This window comes from Manis javanica, chromosome 6 (assembly GCF_040802235.1).
Source record: "Manis javanica isolate MJ-LG chromosome 6, MJ_LKY, whole genome shotgun sequence".
In the NCBI taxonomy this organism is placed as follows: domain Eukaryota; kingdom Metazoa; phylum Chordata; class Mammalia; order Pholidota; family Manidae; genus Manis; species Manis javanica.
The window spans coordinates 15,552,352-15,567,415 of record NC_133161.1 but is presented as its reverse complement, the minus strand read 5'-3'; the positions used below and the strand labels follow the sequence as shown (position 1 = coordinate 15,567,415).

Sequence of the window (15,064 nt, the reverse complement as noted above, 5' to 3'; positions counted from 1 at the left end):
CGACTTAGGTGAGAAACCAGCAGGGTACAAAAGAGAATAGAAGTTTAGAGTATCCAAATCTTGACTGTCACTTGTTAGAGATGTATCCCTGGCCGAATAAAGTAACCAGTGTTCCTCGGTTTCTTTCATAACAATCTCAGCTTGTATGAATATACATTTCATAAGATGTTACATGTAAAACACCTAGAATGAGGCATGAGAGTAGTAACAGAACAATACTGATGATAACAGAGATTTCATTTTATTATTTGTTTTTCCATTGATCAGAAAAAAAATGAGCTATCTCAAGGTTATCTTCTCAAGATTATTGATTATCCTCTCATGGTTATTTGGGAAAATGGCACAGAAATAATACACAACCTGCACAGGCCACTTGTGACATTTTGCATCTGACACATCTCTCTAGCTCAACTGTTCCCATAAGAACTTTCCTTGTGCAGAGTGCCTGGTGCCAAAACAGCATGCTTAAAACCCTCCGTTGTTGAGAGGGTAAAGATTGGTCAGTTTTAACAAAGGACAGTTATGCACAAAGGGCAAGTTGCATTTTAACAACCTATGAAAAAATGTACAACTAGGAGGACCTGTTTTCTGTTCATTATATACCTTGTAGAAAAAAATTACAGTGTCCACCCACTTGCAAGATTTTTACCATCATTTTTCAGGGTGAAAAATCTGATCCAAACTTTTAACCTTCATTACATAGTCCTAGTTTGGAAAAGCAAAAAAAAAAAAAAGAAAATAGTGAACTATCCACCAGTCCAGTTGAAAAGGTGTCCCCACACACGGTGTTTACAAAATCTCTTGAGGGGGATCTTCCTTAATCGTGTCCCTGGTTGTCCTACCTATTCCAGACTTTCCCGCATTCTCCATGTTCACCAGCCCCACCGCCTCATCACCCTCTCTGTTTTGTCTCCCTGTCCATTAAGCAGCAGGATCTCCCACCCTCCAGAGGAAAAAAGAGGCGTTGTGTGTGTGTGAGCTCCATGAACTTCACACTAGGGCTGTAATTCTCAAATTTGGCTCATAGTGGAACATTTTATTTTCTAAACTGCTGATGCTGATTTAGTTGGCCTGGGTGGCACCTGGGCACTGGGATTTTTAGAAGCTCCCATAGAAAATTCTACTGTGCAGCCCAGGTTGAGAACTAGTGTGCTGGAAGGTGGTTAATCCCTTTTCTTTTCCGTTCTGTACTTATGCTGAATTATTTTGGTTCTCTGAATGGGCTAAACAGAAATTAATTTGAAAACTGTAAATCTGAGTTATTCCAGTTTCAGAGCTGTCTCACTGACTAGACATGGCCACTACCTTGCATTAGATCTGTGCAGTAGTCTACGCACGAGTGACACTTGTAAAGCCAGCATACACAGTCAGTGCACTGACCTGGCCCCACGTCATGCCCTCCAAGTACACACTACAACCAGCAGAGCTGTCCATGACCTTGAAAGGCAGCCTGAATCCTAGACAGGTCCTCTACAGACCTAGCCTGCATCTGGCCATCCTGAAGTTGGAGGTAACCATTTCTAGGGACAAGCCCATCAGTAGAGATACGCCTCTGAAAGGAGCCCTCGCTGACCATCAGCAGCAAGTGAGCCCATCCTTTACGGTCTTGGGATTTTTCTCTTTTTTTTTTCTTCCCTATTTTCACTTATTATGGGCTTCATGTTCAGTTTTATGAGTTTCTCTTATAATTAAATCTGGCTAATATGAATTCTCAGGTTCATTTTAAAGCTCAAATACGAGTAGAGGCCAAGGAGACATTTTAATTTAGAGTTTGCTGAGGCCCATTTAGTTTGATCGCTAGAGCTGGTACACCCTGCACCACAGAGTGGGTGGCATCAACAATAGGAATTTTCTCCCAGTTCTGAAGGCTACAAGTACAGGATCAAGGTGTCAGCAGGGGTCATGTCTCCTGAGGCCTGTCTCTTTGGCTTGTAGATGGATGTTTTCTCCTTGTGTTTTCACATGGTCCTCCCTCTGTATCTGTCTGGGTCTTAATATCCTCTTCTTATATGCCAGTCATATTAGATTAGTCCCACCCATATGACTTCATTTTACTTTAATTACCACTTTAAATACCCTGTCTCCAAATAGTCACATTCTGAGGTTCTGAGGGTTAGGAATTCATCATTTGAATTTTGAATCATATACTCATGGGGGAAAAAAAAAGAGTTTAATGACTCCTTGTCTTCCCTTAGCTGAGATTCTATTTGAATGTAACCATGGCCATGATACTTGTTTTGGTTTATTTTCTCTAGTAAGAGAGCAGAGTCTTTCTGGGACTGAATAGAAAGCTGGCTCTACCTGTTTTAAACATTCAATGATAAATGTAATTGGTAAGTGAATTCAACTAAAAATATATAAAGGCTCTGAAAGAAATATGAGAAATACAGAACCTATCAAGTTATGCAGCAGCAGAAGGAAAAACATAAAATAATTTAGATGATTTCATGAAAGCTATATATGTTAGATAATCTAGAAGAGACTTGATTTTAAATTTTCTGCTTCATGATTTTCATAATTTTGTTATACTTGTCAAGATATAGTCCCAGTATAGGGTTTGGAATATGTAGTTTCTAAAACACCACTTGTTTTAACTGGCCTGCTTGCTATGTCGTTCGTTTGTGCTAGGAGACTGTCCCAGTCCCCCCTCTGTGCCAAGGACTTCCTTTTGAACTCATCCATTGCCTGCTGAAAAGTATTTATGTGATTTTCAAGACATGGGGTTTTTCCAATCCCTTTCTTAAGGTAATTCATCTACGATTTCCTTCTGGAAAATTTGAGCTTCTACATCTGAAGGTCCTGTGGGAGTCTGTCAATCCATTCCTATTCAAACTGTGGAGGAAGAGCAGGGACCTACCTTGAGGTTTGGGCTTCGTCAGTTTGCCGCAGGGCTTGGAAATGGTGACTGTCTTCTGGCAGTCGGCGTTGTGGAGGGCTCGCTTCAGACTTCCAGTTCTGGTCTTCAAGGCAGTGTTGAGGTCACATTCTCCCCAGGCTTGGAACTGGTATTTGCACTCGGCTAAAGGTAGGGTAGGACCAGACAGAAATCTCTGAGTTCCTCATATAGTGTCTTGAAAATAGATACACTTTGTTTGTAACTGTTTGTAGTAAGATTATTGCAAATTCACACGCTGTTGTGAGAAAAAATACAGAGTGATCCCAGGTACTCTTCCCCCAGTACCCGCAACTGTGAGACCTGGAGTACCAGTAATCCAGTAGCACAGCCAGGAAATTAACAGGGAGGCATCCCACAAAAGTCGTTCAGGTTTCACCAGCTCCACATATACTCATTTGTGTGTGTGCATGTGTGTGTGTGTACATTTAATTCTAGCAACTTTATCACATGGGTAGATATGAGCAAATACCAATACTACTAATACACAAGAGTTCCAACACAGGGATCCTGGGTTATCCTTTTATTCTTAGCCTATATGTCCCTCTCCCTCCACTCCCCTCTCCTTAACCACTGGCAATCACTAATCTATTCTCCATATTTAAAATTTTGTCATTTTAAGAATGTTATGTAAGTGGAATCATATAGTATATAACCTTTGGAGACAGGCTTTTTTCATTCAGCCTTATTTCCTTAAGGTCCATCTTCTTTGTATGTATCAATAGTATGTTCCTTTTTATTGCTGAGTAGTATTCCATGGATGGCATGGACATACCACAGTTTGTTTAACCATTCATCATTTGACAGATATCCGGGTTGTTTCCAGCTTTTGGCTATTACCAATAAAGTTGCTGCATGCCTTTGTGTACAGATTTTTATAGGAATATAATTTATCATTTCTTGGGATAAGTACCCCAAAGTAAAGCCATTGCGCTTTTCTTTATTAGCCATGGTGGGATACAAAACCTCAAATGTTTTCACTGTTCTATAGAAATTCACTCTGGCCTATTGGCCAGTGAAAAAGGACAATGAATATACATTACCTCTTCATTCTTTACAAGTTTTGAGGTCCTTTTTATGAAAGGGGGTAACTTCTATAATAGCATGGTAAAACCAGTATATGGTAAATGCTGTTCCATTTTGTAAAAACTTCTATACTCTTTTCCAGTGTGGCTGTACCATTTTACATTCCCATCAGCAATGTATGAATGACCCAGTTTCTCTGCACCCTCACTAGTACTTGATGTTATTTCTAATTTTAGTCATTCTGATAGATGTGTACTGTATAGTGATATCTCCCTGGTTTTCATTTCTATATCCTTAATGGGAAAAGGATGTTCAACATCATTTCAGGTGTTTTTTGATGTCTCCATGTCTTCTTCAATAAAATGTTTATGTTTTTTGCCTACTTTCTAATTGGACTTTTACTTTTGAGAGTTCTTTATATATTCTAGATAAAAGTCCCTTAAGATATACTTTTTAAAACTTTTTGTAGGTGGGTCTTTAGGTATTCATATACAATTTAAGAGCAAATGTATCTAAATTTCACCATGTCCCACCATGGCTAAGACAGACAAAATTCTAGAATGTGGAGAAAACAGGTAGTTTGGGTGTTCAACAGTGGGCTTAAATTCGGAAGTGTTGAAAGAGTTCTTCTCAGACAAGTGGGTGAGGCCAGCATGAGACTGGCAATAGCCAAGGAGAGGAGGGCCTATGAACAGTGGCTGTAAGCAGCCCTGCCGGATGTGATACGGAAATCTGTGAACCAGCGTGGAGAGTGGGGGAGGTGCCAAAAGAGGGATTGGGCCTGAAAGCTACAGAAAGAGTTCTGGAGAAGGAGAGAAGTAAATAAGAAAAGGGGAAAGGAAGATAGAAGACACTGAGAAATAGAAGAGGACAGAAAGGCAAGTGAAGATAGGTCAATGAGCACTGTTAGGAGGGATCAAGGCAACATTTTACGTCCCTACTGGTAAGGCAGTGATTCTTAATCAGGGACTAGGTTGACTCCCAGGGGACATCTGGCAATATCTGGAGACATTTTTAGCTGTCACACTTGGTGGAGGTGGAAAGTGCAACTGGAAAGCAGTGGGTAGAAGCCAGAGGGGCTGCTTAATATCCTTAAATGCACAGAATAACCCCCACAATAAAAAACTCTCAGACCCAAAATGTACTAGTACCAAAGTGGAGGCACCCATTTAAACAAGATGTCTGGTTATTTTGTATCCAGTGAAATAAACTTACTTAAAATAAATTACAGTCAACCTCAGAAAGATATTCGGTAGAAGAATGCATGAATTAGAGTGGAAGACAGGCCAGTGGGGGTGGCACTTACCTCCAAATTGCTTTTTCCAGTTGCAAGGGATCTTACACCTCTGGGTCTTCATGGTTTGTTTGCACTCAGCTCCAGTCCGGGTACCCTCCCGGGTGCCTAGCCCGCAATCCCCACTGCTGGGCACACACACGCTCCACTGCCATTCTCCACAGTCAGACTTCTTCACTTTTTTTTCTGGAAAGAAGGAAAACCAGTCAACATCCATAAGACTCTTTAACTCCTGAGTGCCTTCACTGCAGGGTCTGGGCTTCTTAGCCCCCTATTCAGTGTCCAGTCATAGTGGGAATTTGATAGGTGTGAGCCCAGCGATTGATCAATGAATGACCAAGAGGAGGGAGAAAGAAACTGCGAAAGGGGCTAGAACTTACATTAACTGAACTCTTGCTATGTGCCAGGGACTGTGCTATGTGATTTACTGATATCTCCTTTTAGGAGCAAACATTTATAGAGAAGAGAAATGAGAAAAAAGAAAGAGAAAAACATTCTATTAGAAGTAACAGTTATCAGATTAGCCATTTCAATCCAGGTCCATGTCCCTTTTTCTGTCCTACAGATTGAATAGCATAATGTAAGTGTGGTGGGTCACAGATATAAACAGACTCCCAGCTAACAGCCTACTTATGACATGGGGAGTGCCCTAGAAAAGTTGCTTTATTCTCTCTGAGCTTCAGTTTCCTTCTTGGTTAATATGTGATAAAACAAAAATTCCACACAAGACTCTTTTTGAGAATGAGAAGCAGCATAAGTAAAACACCTTAGTGCTGGTCAGTATTCTTGTACATATAGTAGCTATTAATACGATCATGATGTTAATAATCCTTATTGATGTTTCATGACTCAAGAGTTCAGAGGTGGATGAGAGCACATATTGCTTAGGTTCCTTTAAATACTTGGGTGGATAGACGGGTGGATGGAAAGGAGGGAGGGAGAGAAGAAGGAAGGAAAGAAGGAAGAGAGGGAGGGAGGTGGGGGGGCAAGGAAGGACAAAAATCGCTTAGATGGACATCAATCAATGAGTCCTGCCTTCATGCCCCTACTGCTTACCTGGCTTCTCTTTCTTCCCTGCTTCAGCAGTGTCCACCGCTGCCAAAATGAAAATGAATGCCAGGACAGCTGCTGCAAACTTTTGACGCTGCTGCAGGTACTGTTGGGACTGCATTCTAGGAATAAACAGAAGCAGAAGGTGGTGTCAACCTAAGTCAAAGAGGAAGGCTCACTGAACTCCTGGATGAAGGGCTCCATCCTCCATTTCTGGAGTATTTGACTTTAAGAAACTTCATGTAAGTCATCTTGGGTGGAATTCTATCTTTTTCTCTCCAATAGCCACTAAAATAGGTGCTCTTCTGCCATCAGTCATGTATTCACTGCCAAGATACAACAGTTTCCTGAGAAGACTTCATACACAACCATTTGCTAACTATGACTCACGAATTATGGAAGCAGAAGAATTTGGATGGCATGTGTTTGAGGGGGCTCTTAAAGTAAATCTTGCTGAAAGTGCTACTTGGTAGTATCAGTAACTAGTCATCTTCCTAACTCCTTCCAATTCCTAGACACAAACATGGATAATTCAATTGGACAAAATGAATGGATTATCTGTGCAAGTATGTGTTTGCTGTTATCATTAGATTTATCAGTAAAGACCAACAGCTCTTGTTTTTTATTGTCTCCCATGATCATGATTATATCATCACCATTCCTCCATTATTCATTCAGAGCAAAGTATGAAATAGAAGCAGAGCTAGTGCACTTCTGATTTATATCAAACATGCTTACAGACTCATATGTGTATGAGAATCCTCTAAATTCTAGGATATAATACAAAGTTTATACTCACTCATAATTTGAAATTCTCCACACTTGAGATGAATCAAAATCCCAGAATAACATTAGAAAGACTCCTCTACAACTTGAAGTTACTTGTGACAGCCGAGTATCTATATTGGGTCATTTTGCCAAAAGCAAATTTGAAGACGTCTCAGCCCAAACCCCAGGACAACCCACTTCCCGATGACTACAGCAGCTCACCTGGTGGTTAGTTATCTCCATCTAGCATGTGTTTTATATTTCATATAAAAATGACCTATGGTCATTAGCCCTCAGGTTATGTTTTCCCAGAATTGGCAATTAGTTTAGATGATTTTACATTCTCTTGAGAGTGAACAATAAAACTGCTCATAGATACAAAGGGTTGAGATCATTTTGTTCTGTCACTTGCTTTTTTATTCAAAAATATCTAGGAAATGATATTCTTGTCAGTGAGTTTGTTTCCCTTTCTGTGACACTGGAAAATGCTATCCTTTATTAATGCTTTTTTTTCCTTTTACTTAATGACTTTGGAGTTCACTGTATGGATGAAACATATTCCATTTACCAATTAAAGTTAATATTTTGGTAATTTGGTTTTTTAATTGAATTGTTAAGTCCTAATTAGGTCATTTTGACAAATGTCACCATCCTCATCACTTTCTAAAATCTAATGCTGGTTGCTTTTTCATTCTTCCTAATGCTAAATTTTTATAACGATACTTCACTGAGGGTCACACAGAAGAATTGCTATTGATTATGGGACTTTTCTTGTGCCTTCCATCGGGCATTAAAGATAAGAGATGCCTGTCTAAATTTACTGGAGTGGAGTGCCCTGGTGCATCACAGTCTATAAGAAATCATACATTTAAATATCATTTCAAGTTATTACGTATAAAGTGAACCAAAGTGGAGGTCTTCGGTTGTTTTCTCCAAAGGCTGTCCATGAACCTACTCTCAGCGACTAATCATTTTGAAGGCAAAAACTTTACCTTTGAGTTTTCCTAAAGGGTAAGTTAACTTTTAAATTCAGAACATTTAAAATGTGATATATTTCTTTCCAAGTTAGAATTTGCCTTCATATTTAACAAGTGCCTACGAATACCTCAACTATCGAGAGTGTGAATTAGATCATTGTGAGAATTCAGAAATCCCCATTGAGAAAACACAGTTCTTGAAAGAACTTTCTGACCAAGCAAAGGAATGACCCTTGTAGACCCTTGTAACACATACAGCAGGAGCACCTCAGCACCCACAGAAGGAAAAATGGCCACTTGGCAGAAACAGAAAGAACCCTTCCTTCCTTAAATAACACATATGCACACACACACACACACACACACACACACACACACACACACACACACACAGTTATTAATAGAAAGGTGCTATCACTGGCTAATGGTAAACTTGGCATTTCTAGTTTTACATGTACATTCGAGTTTTATAATTATTTTAAAAGCTTTCTCTTCATCAAGTTAAATTCACTTAATTTCAAGGAAGAAACTCCCATGTGAGTTAGAAATTCCTGACCATAAAAAATTTTTGAGTCATAAAGTGGTCTATCAAACAAGTTATCTTAACATCAGCGTGAACCAAGAGGAAGGAAGGAAAGACCGAAACTGGATGAGAATTGGAGAGTTCGCAGAATGGAAATGCACTCTATCTGCTTCTGATATCAGTTCAGAATGATTCAGAATCTTCAGAAGTGAATAAATGGTGAATTTCAGCTTTTAGATGTGAGGGAAAATGTACCCAGGTCGGTGAGCACAGGGAGTCATCTGCATAAAACACATCATCCCCAACAGGGTGGAGCTGGAGAATATCTTTCTTCTCAACCTCTTCTCTCTTTCTTCCTGTTTAGCCTCCCATTCTGCTTAAGTCTGTATTTTGATAGCTTAGATTTTTGTGGGAAGAGAAAATGAACGAAGATTATTTAAAAGAAGAGGGTATGGGGATTTGGAAAAGGGAGGATTAAATTATCTAAAACTTCAAGTGTGCCCAAACAACAGCTAATTGGCAGGCTGGTGCCCTGCTGCTGTAGAAAATACTTGAGTATTTGTAAGAGTGCAGATAACAGTGTCTCTTGCTTGTGGAATTTGCATATTTGATTGTTCATTTGTGGTTGGCCTCAGGTAAAGGCACAAGCTCTCTCCGTATGCAGTTGAAGCTGCCTGCTCTCCAACGGTGTGCTGGGTGAGCGCAGAGGCCAGAACATTGGTCAGGATCATGACTTACTCTCACATTGAGGTAAATAAAGTGGTGGAAGAGGCCTTGCTAAATCGGCTCAGTTCTTTTGAATAATTTACTACCCTCACCCCTTCCCACTGCCATCTTTCGTTGTACTTGTCCTGACAGATGGAACTTCACAGGGTAGAAAGTGAAGTTGAAGGCTACTGTACGTGGGTACCAGGGTCTGGAAACTGTTGTTGAGTATCTCAGTCTCTAATAAGCCTGAAGCTCAAGAATGAAATTAAAGTTAAAGAAATCAGCTCAGAGGGAAAGTGTTAACTGATTAAATTCTGATCTCTTCTCTAGGGAAGTAGCTGATTAGAAGGAAAAGAGAGCTCCCTGTTCTTTAGCATTTTTAAAGATGATTAACATCTGGTGTAAACACAAGACCTGGATACTAGAATTGCTCCCTGAGTGATCTGTGGGGAAGGACTAACATGGGATTTGGAGGCTGAAACCTGTCAAACTTCAGCTCCACCAGCTACTTTTTGGAATGTCCTTGGACAAATCACAACCATTTGAACCTTTGTTCTGACATCTGCAAAGTGGGACTGATTATAGCAACTACGTGCATATCGGGGCACAAATTCATTCTGCCTTTAGTCTTCCTGGAAGGTTAAAATAAACTCAAGGACCTTCATCCCCACTCTTTCTTTGGAGTTCATGGAGTCCATGTTGAGAATTAGAGAGTGTGTCAAGGTAATTTCTCAGGTAAAGGCACAAGCTCTCTCTTGTATGAAGAGAAAGAAAAACAACAACCCAAAATCTCACTTTGCAAACTGTATTTTATGCCCCTTATGGGAGAAACCATTCCACCTCCCTCCTTTTATTTTAAATACCTGGGGCAGGGCCCTAGCACATAGTTGCCATTCAGAGAAACTTCTGCTAGTGAAAAATACCACCAAAACATGACCTCAAACAGAAAAATTAATATTCATGCTAAAATGATGTCTCAGTCCTTTGTCTATGCCATGGGATATGAAATTTACTAAAGAATTTGGGCTGGAAACACCAAGTAGAATCTGAAGCAGAGTCATCAGTAATGAATTGCACTGCTTCTTTCTTAAATACTGCACATTACTAGACCTTTCCAGATAGTCTATGATCTACTTGCCTAAACCCCAGGAAAATAGTAAAAATTCTGACCTTTTTATTGTAAAATAAAACTTAAGATATGGAAACACACACAAAACAATTATATAGTTCAGTGAAATCTGATAAGAAATTATTTTTCCAGTCCCTTCAAAAGGCTTTACACGTTCCCCAACCCAAGTATAGTCCCGCACCTCCAAAAGTGGCTTACGGAGTAATTACTTCTTTGAATTTCTTGAGGATTTTATTTAAGCATGCTTCCCTAGACATGTCTAATTTTTAAAACTGATACATCTTTTAAATTGCCTTTATTATATAGGCATATCCCCATCCATTTCTTTTTCTTTTTTCTTTTTTTTTTTTACTTTGGACAAGCCAGGAAATTTAATCAGCAGTACCCTACATTCTGGATTATGATGACTGCAAAGTCACGATGCAATGCAACATTTCTTCGTTCAGCTGCAAACTGGCAGCCAGATGCAGAGGCTTAATCAGACTCAAGTGTTATTCCTTTGGCAAGACTGTAAAAGACAGTGTTCTTTCACTAGGGGCTATATAATATTTGGTTTTTGCTCTTTTGTGATGTTAACCATTTTTACTCAGTGATTACTGATGGGATATTATGGACTGAATACTGGTGCCCATCCCCAGGTCCTACATTGAAACCCTACCCCTCTTCATGTGATGGTATTAGTAGGTGGGCCTTCTGGAGGTAATTAGGGTCTGATGAGGTCATGAGTGTGAAGCCCTCAAGAATGGGATCAGTGCCCATGAAAGTCTTGTGGCAGCTGCTTTCCCTCTCTGCTCTCTGCCATGTGAGGATACAATCACAAGTTGGCGGTCTGCAACCCAGAAGGGATTTCTCACCAGAACGTGATAATCCTAGCATGCTGATCTTGGACGTCCAGCTTCCAAAACTGTGAGAAATAAATTTCTATTGTTTATACAGTCTACGTTGTTTTTATTATAACAGCCTCAGGTAAGACACAGGGGTTGCAAAATGGTGATATTCTAATTCTATCCTTTCCCTTTCATTTATTATGAGATAATTTCATAAAGAGATGTTTCCTCTCGTCTATTCTTTTGTAATCCAGGAAAAAAAAGCTTCATGCTTTCCTGTTACAAATCTAATTTTTAATGTTATGAATTTTTCCCCTATCATCATTAGGGTGTGACTGTTTTTTCTTTTGCATATTATTATGAACTCATGGATTTATTCATATTTGATGGATTTTAAGCCATCACATTTGTATCTGTATTGAGGCTCTAATTGTCCCATCTTTGGCCAGTGTAAACTTCATTAAGTTGGCTCCTGAATTCTTTTGACATGACCCTTGTAATCTTTTTGAGAATGTCTTTGCTATATGATGTGCCAAAATATTTGAGATCTATATTGCACACTTTCTGCTCCAAACCTGAAATCAACCATTCCTTCAAGAAGCCTTGTTTGTTTTAATATTTTTCAAATGTTTTAATAAAATTTCAAAACCAAAATCTGGGGACCAGAGATGCTCAACATAACAGAGTTGGTCTTTATTTCCAGGCCTTTGTCTGTGAGCAGAGCTAGGAAAGGACGTGGGGAATGACAGAATTAAATATCATAAAATTACTCATTTGATTTACCCTACATTCCATAAACAATAGTCTCAGAATAACAATATTAATACTATGACCAGCAATTATGAAGCCTAAAGCAGTTTAAATTATTTTTAGCATATGAGATCTCCATTTGCCCTCCTTTTTATGGTTACTTGATATCTACATCAGAAATTTTAGCCATTACATACTATATCATCTCCCTTTAAATTCTGGTTAATCTTAGCTATAAAAGCAACCTCATATTTAATGTTCACCACCAGTCCTTATGTTGATGTCTTTCTAGGCATTTTTTTTTTTTTGGTCTGAAAGAATTCTCTAGAAGTTTCAGAAAAGCTTGTGAAATCACCACTACTTGAGTTCTTGAATGTTGGTATCAGATTATTAAGCCCTTTTGTCCTTGAGGGTCAGTTTTCACTGGATGTAGCATCCTTGGCTTACAGCTTCTTTCCTTAAGTATCAAAATACATTGTTTCATTTTCTTGCATCATAAAGTGTTACGGTTGAAAAGTCTAATAATCTCATTTTCTTTTCCTTAATGTGAAGTATTTTCGCTAAATGTACAAAGTATCTTTTTCTCTAAAGTACAACAGTTTTCCTAACATAATGACTTGGTGTTGTTCATTTTGGGTCCATATTCTCAGATAATGATGTGGTCTTGTAATATGCAGCCTAAAATGTTTTGTTTTCCTTTTTATGGGAATTAGAATTTTTATTATTAATTATATTACAGTTCATTGTGGTTTTTTCTTCAGGATCTTCTATTATCTGTGGATTAGTTCTTCTTTGGCTATTTTCACTATTTGTAATTGTATTTCACATCCTTTTTATCTCCATTTTTTTAAGAAGATGAAATATTGCTTGTTTTTATCTTCTATGTATCTTGAAGCATTATGTGTGTTTATTCAATCTTGTATTCCTTCTAGTTAATAGTCTTCACTTCTAAAATGTTTTTATTTCTAATTCTTACACAAGTTGTCACCTTGTTCCTGAGCTTTCTAATGGTGATTTATGACCTTTGACATCTCACATCATTATTTTGTTTTCTAATTCATTTTGAAATTGTACGTTACAGGCTTGGGGTTTTGTACCTGTTTCTCGAGCATGTTCAGACCTCTCTCACTGCCTCTAGGGATATTATCCTGCTGCTTATTCTCTTCATTTTCTCCTTTAGTAGTCATTTCTATAGGACACCTGACCTCAATACATTTCTCTAGCTCATATTTAGAGCTACTGTAGTTTTACAAAATTCCTTCTTCTGCTCTTGCCAAATAATGGTTCAGAAGTGGCAGCCATCTCTCTGAGATTCCCTGGTTGTGTTTTATTACCCTTTCTTTTATCTGGACTTTCTTTGTTTCTACTGTTGCTCCCCTGAGCCATTTAACCCAGCAGTTTATCTTCACTGCGGGTTCCTGTCCTGGAACGGGATCTTGCTGGGTCAGCTTCTCTCTCAAGTGGCTCGCCATGATTTGGAGAGAGTAAGTGTGGGCTGCTTTGAGATTTTCCCTCTGTCAAGTCTCAGATGCTCTCTGTTGCTTCCCTCCGCCTTCTTCTGCTCAGACACCGACTGCATGCATCTTGGGGGACAGTGGTTTTCACCCACCTAATTTTATTTTGAGGTTTGTGGGAATGGGTCTGTCCTGCACTTGCTTTAAGCCTTGTGCACAGGCTGTAGTTTTGTATCGAACCAACTGCCCCATCTGTTTCTGTTTGTTTGTTTGTTTGTTTGTTTGTTTGTTTGTTTTTCCCCATCTGTTTTTATATGAGGATTCTGGAAGATTCTGAAAACATCCTGACACCACCTTCCTCCCCAAATTAGCACATAATTTCATTAAAGATTTTTGGAGCGTCGACCTTATTATACCCACCATTGAGCTATATTCTCAGGATACAACAGTGACAAGTGATAAAACAGACATTTTCACTTGTTCGTACGCATCTTGCACTCCAATAAAATTTACACTGACAAATAGCCAATTATGATTCACAATGTTCGGAAAGAACTACAAAATATGAAATACAAGAGAAGAACAATTGTTTTGCATTCCGCTTTCTTGACTGTGAACTAACTTAAGGATTCAACTAAAACCAAAGATTTAAGCTCTCTGCCGTTCCCTGTAAAGCAAACAAAATTACTTACAGCTGGAAATTCTATTATGGAGCATTAACTGTGAATCATGTTTCTGGTGATTTTAGTCATAGAATTAAATGTCTATTTTCTCTTATTTATCACAAGTGATTTCCATTTAAGGGAAGTTGATCAGCTGATCAGCTTGTGTCAATTAGGGAGGTATTCATTCTTAAATTTATTATTATTATTAGTATAAAGCAAAGACATACTTTATAAATATTAACTTACATTGCTCTTATTATTTGAAATATCACAGGTAGCCATTTACTAAATTTTTCAAATATCTTTATGTAAGAGTTGCATTCTTTGTAGCACAAATTGTTCTAGGCAATGGAGACAAGGAGTTGAACAGAATGGACAAGATTGTTGACCGACCCTAGGATGGTTGCATTTCCTGGGCAAGTTGGAAAGTACAGGTGAACAAATAGACACACAAGCAAATTCATAAATAAGATAATTGCCACTTATTTCTGTGGTAAATTCTGTGAACAAAATAAAAAGATGTGATAAAAGTGACTTGAGTGACGTTATAGATGAAACAAATTTGGTTATGAGTTGATCATTGTTGAAGCTAGATACATTATTCTGCCTAGTTTTGTATGTTTGAAATATTCTATAATTAAAGTTGAAATTTTTTTTTAAAGAGTGACTTGAAGAGAACTATTTAGGTCGGGTGATTACAGATGGTTTCTTCCATTTAACTGAGAAAGAGCCAGAGAAATATGATATTTTTTTACTGATAAATATTTTGCATCAGGGGCTCCAATTACCACTTTCATTCCTTATTTTTCTCTTCAGTGATGAGACATTCTTATTTTTGCCTCTAAGCTGTTATAATTCTGGGATTCAATAAGTAGCCATCCACTCCTCCTGACAGACCCTGTTTTCTCCACTCTACCGCAATCTCCAGATCCACTTAAGGTTTGACCAATAACAAATAATTCCTCACTCCTGTTGCCTTACTAGTAAGCAACCCAGTCAA

The 15,064-nt window shown here is 38.5% G+C and overlaps 1 protein-coding gene across 2 annotated transcripts in view; it reads right to left on the bottom strand.

Moving 5' to 3' along the window:
* PTN (pleiotrophin) overlaps positions 1-15,064 on the bottom strand; it is a 106,691-nt gene that overhangs the window by 17,719 nt on the left and 73,908 nt on the right. For both annotated transcript variants that reach the window (XM_036994584.2, XM_017651340.3), the window contains exons 2-4: positions 6,270-6,385; positions 5,226-5,399; positions 2,858-3,019 (exon numbers count right to left, since the gene is read on the bottom strand). In XM_036994584.2, the coding sequence (XP_036850479.2) occupies positions 2,858-3,019; positions 5,226-5,399; positions 6,270-6,384 (451 nt within the window). In that variant the 5' untranslated portion in view covers position 6,385. The remainder of the gene's footprint in view (positions 1-2,857; positions 3,020-5,225; positions 5,400-6,269; positions 6,386-15,064) is intronic.